General features: G+C 35.5%; 1 protein-coding gene across 4 annotated transcripts; it reads right to left on the reverse strand.

Moving 5' to 3' along the window:
* Positions 1-4975: 4975 nt before the first annotated feature.
* On the reverse strand, positions 4976-13290 carry LOC130051224 (monocarboxylate transporter 2-like). Of its 4 annotated transcripts, XM_056152782.1 has the most exons (8): positions 13177-13279; positions 12705-12895; positions 8397-8540; positions 7947-8306; positions 7675-7816; positions 7148-7404; positions 6956-7054; positions 5227-5238 (listed from the first exon to the last, which is right to left on the reverse strand). In XM_056152782.1, exons 1-7 carry the CDS (start codon positions 13212-13214, stop codon positions 6987-6989), a joined length of 1200 nt encoding a protein of 399 aa, XP_056008757.1. In that variant the 5' UTR covers positions 13215-13279; the 3' UTR covers positions 5227-5238; positions 6956-6986. The 4 variants fall into 4 exon arrangements, with proteins under 4 accessions (XP_056008754.1, XP_056008755.1, XP_056008756.1 ...); XM_056152779.1 differs by lacking the exon at positions 6956-7054 and having other exon boundaries at positions 4976-5238; positions 13177-13290; XM_056152780.1 differs by lacking the exon at positions 6956-7054 and having other exon boundaries at positions 4976-5238; positions 7947-8285.
* Positions 13291-14013: the final 723 nt, after the last annotated feature.

Genomic DNA, 14013 nt, shown 5'->3' on the forward strand with positions numbered 1-14013 from the left:
ATATTTCATCGGCATCAATCCAACATTTATTTGTAAAATTAAATTTCACTTGTACTCAATGCAAGCATCAGTTTGATGCAATTCAAATTCATGAAGATTTTTTGGTTTTATAGTTATAAAAAGTGATACGCTTAATGATTCGGAGTTTTTTTGTAATGTGATGAATATATGAAACCTGTTTTGATTCTAAGAGACGACAAAATGTATATTCAGTGTTAAGTGAAGGGTAGGGCGAACACGGACACCTGGACTCACCAGTTGCCTTGGAAGAGTAAGCATTCCCTATTCGCCGGTCACATCTACATTGAACCCTTTATTTCCATCAGGTAAACGGAGTAAGCCGTAATCAAAATCAATATACAAAGAAAGACCTTACAATTGTTATGAAATGCGTCAGACGACATTCAACCTAACGAGGGGTTGTATTTCTATAAAAATTATTATAAGGACCAATTTGCGAAATATTGACTTTAAACGAGACTGTTGAAATTCCTATAATGTCAACTTATTTGTCAGTAACCTGCCTCTATTTAAAAACTGACCATACGCGGAGAACACGCTCTTGTGTATCGGATCAGTTGGAGACATGAACACCATATACAGGTGACAATGGAGTATTGCCACACAAATATGGAAAGTTGACGATAGAGATGCTGAAGTCGTCTCATTTGACATAAATTTGCTTATAACATCTAAATATGAAGCAGATGTGGAAGGCTCTGTCGTCTTTTATTTCGAGTTCACAGGAATATATCGAATTCACGTATGAATGAAAATAATTATTGTTAATATATAAAACGTCCTCAATATATCTATGTGTCAAGTTGAAGGACACAGAAAGATATTTTTCCTTCTCATGTAATAGGTTTTAGATAAATTCTACCTCGTACGAATATAAAAAGGGGCCAGCAAAAAAGGAGGACAATTCGTGCCCATGGGAATCCCATCAGGTGTTAGAAGACCAAATATTAATGAGGAATTCCAACATCTTTTAATAGCATGCTTTGTAAGCACAACATTATAGCAAACTGTATGAATACTTATTTTTTTTTTTGTATATAGACTACAGTCCACTGAAGAAGTATGTCTTTAAAATACATAATATCTTAATAGTTTACATTGCTTGAATTTGTGTGTGCTTGCTTTGTTCTTTTTGTGATTGAGGAAAACTATCTCTCATAGTGATGATTCTCTTTGCGTGTTTTATAATTTCAATCTAATACACATATTTGATAATCATTTTTTTTGGTTGGTTAATAAGCTAGCTACTCAAGGGTTTACACTACGATAAACTTTGTTAGCTCGGCTGTAGTTCTGATGGGATCTACCTCTTCCACGTCGAAGCCTCAACATTCAACAATAACAAATGCACTGTATCCAGTATACAGTCAAATAGCAACCACATATTCTTCAAATATTAGACCTGGGTGTCGCAACTTGACGGTATTCGAAGCTCGTTCAGTTTTCTAAATATGAAAGGTGATGATAACGAACAGTGATCAATATCTTATTTTCATTTTAGCTATATCTAATGTGAAGGTCATACATGTACCATGTGTTTACTTTTGTAGTCAAGCTCTAGCGTATCGAATCAGTTGAAAGATATAAGCACCATATGCAGGTGATAATGGAATATTGCTTCATAAATATGTTGACGGTGGAGAAGCTGAAATCATCCCCTTTGGCATAAAGCTGCGTTGTTAATTTGCCGTTAATATCTACTTTCAATAAAATATCTAAATATGAAAGAGAAGTGGACGACTCTGTTTTGTCTTTTATGTCGAGTTCACAGGGATATATCAAATCGACATATGAAAGAAAATTATTATTGTTAATAGATAATACGTCGTCGATATATCTAAATGTCGAATTAAAGTCCACATCAAGAGATTTTGTTTTCTCACGTAGAAGTTTTTGAATAAATTCTGCTTCATAAGAATAAAAATAACATTTCAGCTAACAAAGGAGCACAATTCGTGACTATGGGAATTCCAACAGACTATTGGAAGACCTGATCACAAAAGAATACGAACATATTGTCAGTGAAAAACTCCAGCATATCTTTTATTTCAACTTCAGTGTACTTGTGCGTGGAATCAGAGTGGTGTTTATCAAAGTAAGTTTTTGGATGACTGATCACGAAATATGAATATTTCTGTTTTCCATTTTTGTTGAAGAAGCAACTGTCTATGATGTCAAAAACTCTAGCTTAAATTTATCATGAGGAATGGTCGTGTAAAGTGTTGAAAAGTCATATGTTTTGATGTTGATTTGAAAAAAGTTCTGCGATTTCAAATTTACTGAAACTTCTTTAGAGTTGTTTAGAATCCACATTTGATTTACACCATTTTTGGCATATGTATTCGCACAGTAAGTTTGAAGTTTCTTCACAGTTGTTAATATTTTCGTGAGGAACAAAGATAGGGGCTTGGTAGTATATTTACTGCATCTTTGTTTGTAAGGGGTTTTATGAAGTTTAAGAATCCAGTATATGTACGGTAACTCATATTCGTCCGACCCATTGACTGGGATGTTATATGTGTCTAAATCTGAAGCATGGTTTTTAAGAAATTCATCTTTTGATGCAGCAGTTGGTGCATAAGTACGATTACCAAAAGTGGTATTAATGTCAAGTTCGTTTAAAATACAGTTGTAATAATGATCCTTACAAACAAAGACAAAGTTTTGTCAGCTGGAACGAAAACATATTCCTCATGTAACCTATCTTCTTCTTTGACCACTTCTGGTTTACTAAACAGAAGGATAAATGGTACGCATTTTTGTTTTGATGTGTCTAATGTGGGATTTTAGTATTCCGATTACACTTTGAATCCATTCTGACGATGTATCAAGTTCTTTTGCCTATTTAACCCATCGTCTGGCATAATCTTCGACAGAATTCTTATCAAGTTCTGTCGTCAATTGAAAGTTCTCTGTATTTAGGAAATTTTGAAATGAGTGATTGGAGGTCCTCATTTTCAACTATATCAACATCACCAGTAATACCATGTCCAGCTGGACTATAGTTGAAAGAAGACGAAGAACAAGAACACGTAGGTGGATTAAATATAGTATGGTATATACCTAGGCACTGTAAAGTTTGCTTATAATTTTAAAGTTTGGATGCAATAGTCGAAGTATATTTGTAAGGTATACAGGATGTAGACTTGAATTTGAAATAAGTTGGAATACAAGACTGAACTGTTTTATGCCCAAGAATGTTGCTTAGATTTGACGACATCCATTCCTTTCTTTGTAAATTTAAGCTTAAGGAGCTGGTGGCATGCTTCGGAAAGAATATAATCCATGACCTGCGGTGGTTTACAGAGTCTGTGATTGGCAACATCCATAGAGTTCAGTCTATATTCTGGTGTTGAAAAATCCAAGGATAAATTGGCTTCTTCACATAATGTATTTAAGACTCTCAATGGAATAGAGTAAAGTTTTGTGCGAATATGATGTGGACCTGTCTGTTGACGTAAGGCAAAAGTGAACCAAATGTGATATCATGTATACTTGGTCTTTTATTTGGACCACGTCCATGACTGCGTTTCTGTCTTTGAGTATTTGGAAAGAGACCCATCACATGTTAGCATTTGACGGGTATTCGAAAGATATATCCATGTTTATCACACAGCGGGTGTGACCGGTCGACAGGGGATGCTTACTCCTCCTAGGCACCTGACCCCACCTCTGGTATGTCCAGGGGTCCGTGATTGCCCAACTATCTGCTTTGTATTGCTTATAAGAGTTATGAGATTGATCATTGTTCGTTGTCTTCACCTTTCATCACCTTTCATCCTATAGAACGTCATGAATCCATTTCAGTGAGTGTAGATATCAACATCCAGAAAACTTACGAGATGCATTCCTGACAACGCTGATGAGGACGACGTACATTGTATAGAGAGGGCTACGAGAGTTAAAACAAAAGATAGAAATCCTTTTATCAGCCATTGTTAGCGATATAGATTTAACGAAATGATATCAGTTTAGTATCATTATCACTGAAATCAAAGTTGATAGTTCCTTTTAGGATTGATGTTGGTGTTGTCTAAGGCCTCTTAGACGTGACTGAAACCGAAATGGAGGGAGACTAGCTGTCTTCACCAGAGCAGATCTACCAGCAATAATATGACAACACGGGAGAACACGGAAGTCGATTCCATCATTGTGGAAATGGCGTTGGATAAATTAAATGATTGTTTTATGTATATTTACCACCATGTTTAAATGAAATGCTTATAGTAATATACATCGTATATTAGAAAAGGTTACATCTTTTTTTCGAATTATATAAATGTAATCACATGACCTACACATTATAGTGTTTAACTGAAATTTGTGGTGTATTTGTCTTGCATACAAAATACATCAACATATGTTAAGAAGGATTGTAAGTCACAATATATGCCGAATACTCTGCCACAATGCAAGCTGTCTGTCAACTTTCACATTGGTGTAAGTGATTGTTTCAACGTTATAGGAACTCGCATCAAACCTTAGCTGCAAAAATGAGCAGTGACTGTGTCTTTGCTTTACACTCTGCATTAAGAAGAGGGGGTTGTGGAATTTTTGGATTATACCGTACAACTGGCGGTCCCAAGTCCCAGCATGCGTTGGAAAAAACAAAGAACCCTTACAGGTACGGTCCTTGCTGCCATACACAGGGCTTCACCTACAGCTTGTGACGTCTCAATATGCGTAATAGATTCTCAAAGAGAAAGAGCCAATAAACGTATCATCTGGTCACATGATCAACAGGGACTATCACTAGGAATATAGTTTGTTTGTTAGATATTCCGAAGAGGGATTAATATAGTTTTATAATATTCGAATCCGATCTATGTGCTCAAAGTGCAGTAATGAGAAACTAGACATCAATTAGCTTCATTTCTACCAAGGAAGAATTATCTATCGTAGTATTATCACTTAAACCCACTGATTTTCTTTCGTGTTGATCTAATTTCGTTGCTTGTGGAACCTCTTTTTATTTTCTGAATGTAGTTACAGCCAAGTCGTGTCAGTATTGTTACCGCGTTGTGAAAATTTTAAGTTTAAGGTATTACAGGTGTGATATTATCGAAAAAGGGTTTTTGTGAACGTTTTCACCATCTTTCTTCTTATAAAGTTTGTCCATGGGAATTAAAAGAAGTGATGCAAAAGAACAAATAATGGACGATATCGACGCCACGTAAAAGACACCATCATATCCACCTGTGATATCCCGAATAAATCCTGTAATGAAAGAATTAAAATCTTTAAAGTCTTAGTAATCCTAGTCACCATACAGAAATAGCTCTAGTAATCGTATAGAAATGGAAAAGATATCCTATACCAATTTGGCACTTAATCTCGGGAAACGCACGCAATGCTGCATATGAATGTATACCATTTTGACAAAATATTCCATTTGTGGGTTTGAAAGTCATTTACATCTATTTGGTTGTTTGTTTGTTTTACGTCCCGTCGCGAAGTTTTCACTCATTTTGATGCGCCACCAGCTGTTGATGAAGTAGCACTAAGTTAGACCTATGCATATTGCTCAGTGCCGTAGCAATGAGGACTTTCGAACTTGCTAACGCCTGTCGCGACACATGTCCTCGGTTTTAAAGGTCATATCCAAGACATGCGATGCTCATTTCTAAATGCTGAGCATTTAGCGAATGAAAACCACCAGCTGTGTTTACGTCTAACGTTTGACGCGGCCATGGTAAGAACAGAGCTCGAATTCATGACCTTCCGGTTGACTTGGATTTTTTTCTCTAAACGTGGGGTTCGTTAGGGTGTTTGTCTTTTTCGTTTCTTCTGTGGTATTTTGAACCTCCAGTGTTACGCTCTAAAACTACATTGACAATGAATTACTGTTATTTCTGAAAACTTTGAATTATATCAAATATCATAAACATTGGGGGGAAACAGATTTAAGATTGAACTTAGTATCATACTGATCATAACCGCACTTTCACTGGTTCCCTTGGCAAAAAGGTGAAGATAACGAACAGTGATCAATCTCCTAACTTCTATAAGCAAAACAAAATAGACAGTTGGGCAAACACGGACCCTTGGATATACCAGAGGTGGAATCATGTACCTAGAAGGAGTAAGCATACCCAGTCGACCGGTCAATGGGCCCATGTTGGCCCTACTCTTAATTGTTATCGCTTTATAGAAAGCATGACATTGATAGATGTTCGTTATTTCCATTTTTCATAGACGTATGTAATTGCCATAGAAAACTACGGATCACCACCTTGCTTCAAAAGATGTTATTTATTTATTGTGTTTGAAATTGTTTTATATGTTATTAGGGTAATTATATCATTACATTAGGCACTATTTAATAATAATAATAATAATCAAGCATTTTGATTTTGACCATATTAATATTTTATTCACATGTATGTGCGCATCGACTTTATATTATCTTTTCTCTCACATTTGTAAAACGCTTTAGAGAACGAATGCTGATAGGGCGCCATATAAATGTTTTGATTACAATTATTCCATTTATTATGCCACGAAACTTACACTATATAGTTTGTCAAGTTTGAACCAAAATTGTTATTTGATGTCAGTTTTTAGTGAAGAGTATACAGTGTAGGCGTTACACGACAACATGTGCCTATAGAATTAGTAGGAAATGGTATTTGATTTCGCCTCAGTGTATCATTTTTAAAGTGGAATGTGAATTAATGTGTTAATATTTGCGGGAAGTTGCTCATGTTCTGAATCCATAGAAGCAATCGACATAGGATATGATTCTATTGTTACCGATATCTTCGAAAGAGATTAATTTGCATTGATATGCAATAACTGTTAAGGATTATGATATATTGTTATAAAGTTATCATATAATCGACTACAGGTGATATCGCACATAAGAATTAAATTGTATCTATGAAAAAAAATTATTTCCCCCTCCCATAAGAATTTCTAACAATTTGCGACATACTTAAAAGATCTGTCAAGTTTCCAATATCCAATTATCCGAAGAGAACTATTGCAACGACTGACGGAACAATCCAATTAAGGTAGTATGCGTGAAACTGTTCTAGATAAAAGATGTGCAATAATAAAGCTTATTTCTATAATGGTTATTGTTTCCTCTAGTATTTTATGATAACAGAGGATTTCTAACACTCACCACCAATGTATCCACCAAATGCCGAAGAAACTCCATAAAATGTTAAGTCCGTTGCCATTCCTATCGGATAAAGATCCAAGGGGAGTGATTGAAGAACAATGGGTCCTCCTTGAGAAAAGAGTACTCCGAAGCAAATGCCGTATAGTCCAGAGGCGACTATAAGGACAGGGTAGGACTGAAGGAAAAATGGGTATAGAGCATGACTGAGAGCCAAGGCTAGGCAAATGTAGCTCCAATGGTACAGTATCTTAGGTCGACTGAAAAAGAGATGCAATACTTGTACATGTATCTGTTTGACAAATTACAAAGATACTCTGTTATTGAGTGATGACATTAGTTATTAACTGTAATTCTAATTTATTATGATCAACATATTAATGGTAAATATTTGAAATTATGAGATAGACATGAATAATAATAGAACTATTTGTAAATGTACTTTTGGCATGTTTAGACATTATGGGTAAAATCTAAAGAAACTTACCACATGATACCTTCAGGTCATCAATTTAACATTTACTTCTTACCTAAAGAAGGATGAAAGAGGTACCGCGAGTATTCGTCCAGCCAGATTAAATACGCCGCTCACTGTAAGTAACAACACAGCATCTTCTTTGGTATAATTGTTTGAGACGAGGAAATCCGGAAGAAACCATGACTCAGCAAAACCTAACTCAGATATACATATATTAACGTATGATGCGATTGTATGCAATATAATCCTTATTAGACTTTTAAAAGAAAGGTTAGATAAACAAAAGCAGCAAAGTAATAATAATAATACTGCACAAGTATTTACCAAACATGCCGAAGAGAAAAACATCGAACATGTATACTGAAAACCCCCTCTTTTTGAAAACGGCAACTTGGTCCCTCCATTTGAAATCCTTAGACTCAGTGGGATCCTCTAATGGCGGTAAATTTAATTTCACTGCTACCCCAATCAGTACAAGATGAAAGAATATTCCACCAGCTATCATGAATGTTCCTCGCCATCCAAATTCCCTGAGGAAAAACTCAATCATGTAGGGAGTAACTAAGAACCCCATTCCAGCTCCAATGGTAATAGATGTAAGAAACTTGGCAGCAGAGGAATCACCATAAAATGCTCGTCTGACATTGACGTAAGACAAGAATACTGGAAACACAAATCCGCATCCTTAAATGAAATTAACAGTTATGCTTCTGTATTCAAAGAAAGGCGTTATGAACTGTATGTAGAAATAACCCCGAAGTTTACTCATCCTACCTCCACCAACTCCAATGAGAAGAACAATTGTGGTCACATTTTCTGCAAATGCTGCTGCTAGAAAACTAAGGCTTCCTAACAATGACCCAGCCATCATACACGGGAATTCCCCTACTCGTCTGATAACAAGTTCCGCTACCACTCCTTTGAAATATAATTTCTATAAATCTTAATACGTTGTGAGTTGTAATGATTAGAGAAAACTTGGTCAAACTTTTGTTTGCGTCCATTCATAAATGTATAAATTTGTTTCTCTATTCTTGACATACACAAATTACGAATATATGTTTGTTTTCTCTTCCATTAAAAGAACTCTTTGTTGAAATAAAACATTCTGAAAGATTTGAGTCTTTTAGGATTTCTTTCCACTTCATTTCTCATGTAACAAAGGATTATGGATGGTATGGGTGTAACGTGACCACCTAGAATTACTGTTAAAAAGGTATTTGATTTTTTTCTCATTGATAGGAAAACACTAATGTTATTACGGTATGACATCTTAAATATTCCATTCTTCCTCACGTTTAGATTATAAATACACATTAACTAAACCTTAAACAAGGGATCCATACAACGGAGCATCTCACAACATTGCTATAATAAGTGCTATTGAAATCATATACACAGTGGTAAGGGTAATGTCTTCGTAATCGAGATATCCTAATTCGATTTTTGATCCCTGTGCAGCGTCAAACCTCAGACGTTTCACATAGCTATTGTTTGTTCCTTTCGTCAAACTCCCAGCATTAGAAGTGAAAGTCAGGGACCTTCCGGACATGATCTAGAAACCATATTTCATGTCACGCCGGGTGTTGGCACAACAAAGAACCTCTACCATCTTAAGCGTCATTCACTTTACCGAAACTCGGTTACGTGTCCGCACGTGTGAAAAATTCTCGAATGGGGCATAGTACGACAAACATCCATCTCTTCATGCAAGGTAAAACTTCCATACAAACCAGAAGACATGTGGAAGGGTTTTACCGACAAAATCGACATCGGCTATACCAACATACTTAGAAATGAATAGTAAATCGGTTTCAGATGTAAAGGACATGACCAAAATTTTCAACGACTTCTTTTGCGATATTGGTCGTAAATTTTCTACGAAATTTCACAGTCCATCGTCTGAAATTGAACAGTTATTGCCGAGGGAATCTTTTAGCATTCCAAATATTTATGTATCGATTTTGTAGAAAATAAAAGAAATTCACAGGCTACCGGGTTAAATGCTATTTCTGTGACATTGTCGAAAATTATCTCAGATGTGAATTTTTTTTTATTTCTAAATTTGTTTATAGGAAGCCAGAGTTACTCCCTTTGTTAAATCTGGTAGCAATTTTATGGTGAACAATTATCAACCTGTGTCAGTTTTAGCGATTATGACCAAAATTATAGAAAATCCTGTTTTACTCACTTTACGAGTATTTGAATAATAAAAATCTTTTAACTGAACATTAATCAGGTTTCATACCCAAACGACAAAACGTAAAACAGAACTGCATATTATTGATAAATGGTTAAGTAACATAAACAATAACACAATAAGAAGTGATCGGCGCTGTTAATCCTCGAGCATTATTATGATACGCTTTTATCACTTGGTATTTGCAAAAATTCTTTTCAGTGGTTTAAGTCTTATTTTAGCGGAATATCGCAATGTGTTAGATGGAAGAGTGTTTTTTCTGATGAGAAAGTGTTGCAATAGGAGTACCTCTGAGATCATTTTTGCCCATTCTTATCTATGGAAGGCGAAGATAACGAACAGTGATCAATCTCATAACTCTTATAAGATACAAAATAGATAGTTGGGCAAACACGGACCACGGGACACACACATCTTATTTGTTAATGATTATCCTAAACGTTTGAAACATTCAAATATCTCTACATCTACAGATGACACATCACAGGACGTTTCACATAAATCTATTGAACAAAGGTTTTAACTATATGAAATGGATGTAAAGTAAACGTATGACCAACTTGAAGAAAACGTACTATATGTTGATTGGTACTGCACAGAAAGTTTAGTGTAGAAAATGTATATCAAAGTAGGTAATATTGGTTTTTTAAGAGTCTCTGCAAAATCGTATGTCAAATGTAGACTTATTTCCTCATTTTCATTATCAGTCAAAACCAACGGACTGACAATTGGTATGATTCACGTCGGACAGCATTTGACCCAATGACAGGCAAACAAGAGCGTTATAACGACAATAGAAATTATGATATCCTGACTTTAAACGAGACGGTTGAAACCGCTGTAACATCAACTTTGTAAGTAACCTGTTTCGATTTCTAAAAAAACCTGATCATACGCGGAACAAGCTAAAGTCATCCTGTTTGTCAGAAATTTTAGTTGTTAGTAAGCCGTTAACATCTATGTTTAGTCAAATATCTAAGTACGGAGAAAATATGGAAATACACTGTGGTGTCTTTTATTTCGAGTTCACTGGGATATATCGAATCGATCTGTGAATGGTTATTATTAATAGATGAAACGTCGTTGATATATCTAAATGACGAGTAGAAGGTCGCGTGAAGAGATTTTTCTTCTCATGTAGAATCTTTTGAATACATTCATAGGAATATTAAAACATGTCAGCTAATGAAGGAACACAGTTCGTGCCCACGGAAATTCCAAAAGACTGTTGGAATACCTGATCACCAAAGACTACGAAGATATTGTCAATGAGGAACTCTAGAATCTGTTTTAATTTCAACTTTACAGTACTTATGCGTAGAATCAGAGTGGTGTTAACAAAGTAAATATTGAATGACTGATCAATAGATGAGAATATTTTCTTTGTCCTCTTTTTTGTTAATTTGATGTGAGGAATAGTCGTGTAAAGTATTGAAAATTCATACGTTTTGATGTTGTTGATTTAAGAGAAGTTGTGTGATTTCAAATTTACTAAAAGTTCTTTAGAATTTTTTAGAATCCGCATTTGATTTATACCACGTCAGTCACATCTGTGGCACAATGCGTTTGACGTTTCCCCTTGACTGCTGTTAATATGTTCGTGAGGAGCAAAGATAGTGCAACCGCCCGCGGTGGTATAGAGGTTGAGCGTTCACCCCGTATGCAGAAGGTCGGGGTTCAAATCCCGGCCTCGACAGACCAATAATGTTAAAACAGGTAGTGACAGTTCCATCGTCAACAACTCGCCAATCAGGTGTGAATGTCAGGTGTCCATAGAAATGACCTTAAAAACCTATGTCCCGTGTCAACCTCACTACACAATGACCATAAGCGCCGAGCATAGGCCTAAATTTCAAGTCCTTCGCCGATATTGGTGACGTCTCCATATGAGTGGAAACTTCTCGAGAGAGACGTTAAACAATATACAATCAAAGAGTGTGTCATTGTAGAGTATTCACTAGATCCAGCAATGTGTCTTTAAGACTTTTTGTTGTGAAGTTAAGGAATCCGGTATAGGTATAGTAACTCATATTTATTCGTCCCATCGACTGGGATATTAAAAGTGCTTAAAATTAAAGCATGACTTTTAAGAATTTCATGTTTGAGTTTTCAACTTTTCATAAAATAGTTAGTTTTTCATAATTTAGTTGTGTAACCGCTCAGATTTCAGAATTATATATAGCCAATGAAAGACGAAGATAACGAACAGTGATCAATCTCATAACACCTATAAGCAATACAAAATAAAGAGTTGGGCAAACACGAACCCCTGGATATACCAGAGGTGGGATCAGGTGCCTAGGAGTAGTAAGTCATCCCCAATCAAATTCAGCCTGCTAAAAACATGCCACAGTAAGTCACAGTTATAAACCAATGTTTGACTTGATGGTACAGTATAGAGAGGTCAACAGAAAGTGGCCAACAGAAAAATCCTGACCTCAAGTGCGCTAAGTAGGAACCCTACTGTGATAGCTATTAGAAACTATATCATATTTCTTATTGCATCCACACGTTTATACTCTTAGGCTACAGATGGAGTCCTTATAAGAACTTTTTTGCCAAACATTTGAAACTATCTCATTGATATAATTCATTCTACAAGCTTTAACTATCTCATTGATATAATTCATTCTACAAGCTTAGTTCTCTTTATTGAAGTTTTGAATAATATGCATATTGCAAAGACAACAAGTCAGTATCTACTAAGGTTTTGGAAATGTCCCTTGTATCTGTGACTCGATCCTGTTCAGTCTGCTGAAATTTACAATTACAGTTGCTACCACGTCAAAATCCCTCTATATCATCATATAGTATACCCCTAGGTTATCGTGCTTGATTGACTATTTGCAGTTTATCTTTTTTATAACAAAGTATACGCATACCTCCTCCAAAGACGATCCCGCGATACAACGACTGCATTAAGGCCGCCCATGAGGCATCTGCTTTAAATTCTCTGATGACGTCAACATAGACGATCCCCAGCATCGCAGAAGGCATTGCCATGGCTATGAAATGAATGAGCAGGGAACCAACAAAGACCACATAGCTTCTGTTAGACTTGTCATAACGTTCTCTGTCATGGAAAGATTTACATATTATATTGGGCTACCTTGAAAAGAATAGGATTCCTAGTCTATATAATATAATTTAGAACTGTGACTGGGAAACGATATCTAGTACTATATCGACGAATGCATTCAAAGAGCTAGATATATACACATTGCTTTATGATCAGTCATATGAAGACCCTACTGATTTTAAAATCACGAACAAGTGCAACAATAAAATTTCATTCCTAACTATTACGGAAAGAAAAGCCAGCATTACACACAGAATATGCATAAACACACTTACCTCGTTAGCGATGATTTTCCTTTACTTGACGTTGCCATATCAATAATGAGAAATCGATCTGATAGTCCATTAAAACATCACTGTACCTTTCCCAAATATCCTGAATACTTTCTTGAGCAATTTTGTATTTTACCTTTCAGAAGGGTAATATTTAGGATCTAACTAAGTGTGACATTGCATATATTTTTGAATTATTATCACACTAGAGCAATGCATTTGGATCGATATGATAATGCATGTTTTTCTTTGGTACTGGTGATTCCCAGTAAATATTTTGAATTCACGCATTTCAGGAGTAGATTGGACTTATGATCATAATCAAATGCATTTTAATATATTTAATGTTTTTAATATATTTCTTATGTATTTGTTATCCCCTCGCGCAACTAGTAGCGAAAAGGATATATCATCGCTAGCATGTGTGTATTTACCTTTACCAAAACTAAATAATTGCCACAACTTTGTCGCAAAATTGCAGCAAGTTTGTAACAATTACATTTGTTTGCCATAATTATTCACCAAAACATTGCAGAAGTTTGCCAGTAGTGACGTGTCCTGTTAAATGACATCATGTTGCATCGATTTACATGTGGATCACGATCTGTGAATTGCTTTTATTTTACTGTGTCGGATTGAATTGCTGACAATGCTCTTGCTAGGATAAATTATAATGTAGTTTGATAAAACTATAATGAAATAAAAAGACCCAAATTTCTACTGCATTTTCTGCTGCATGGCCTGATTTTGTGTGATGTCTGTTTCAGCGACACCAAATTCGGATCTTGCGCTGCGAAGTAAACATTAAGCCTGCATAATACATGTAGGGACAACTACACT

Source organism: Ostrea edulis, chromosome 1 (assembly GCF_947568905.1).
Source record: "Ostrea edulis chromosome 1, xbOstEdul1.1, whole genome shotgun sequence".
In the NCBI taxonomy this organism is placed as follows: domain Eukaryota; kingdom Metazoa; phylum Mollusca; class Bivalvia; order Ostreida; family Ostreidae; genus Ostrea; species Ostrea edulis.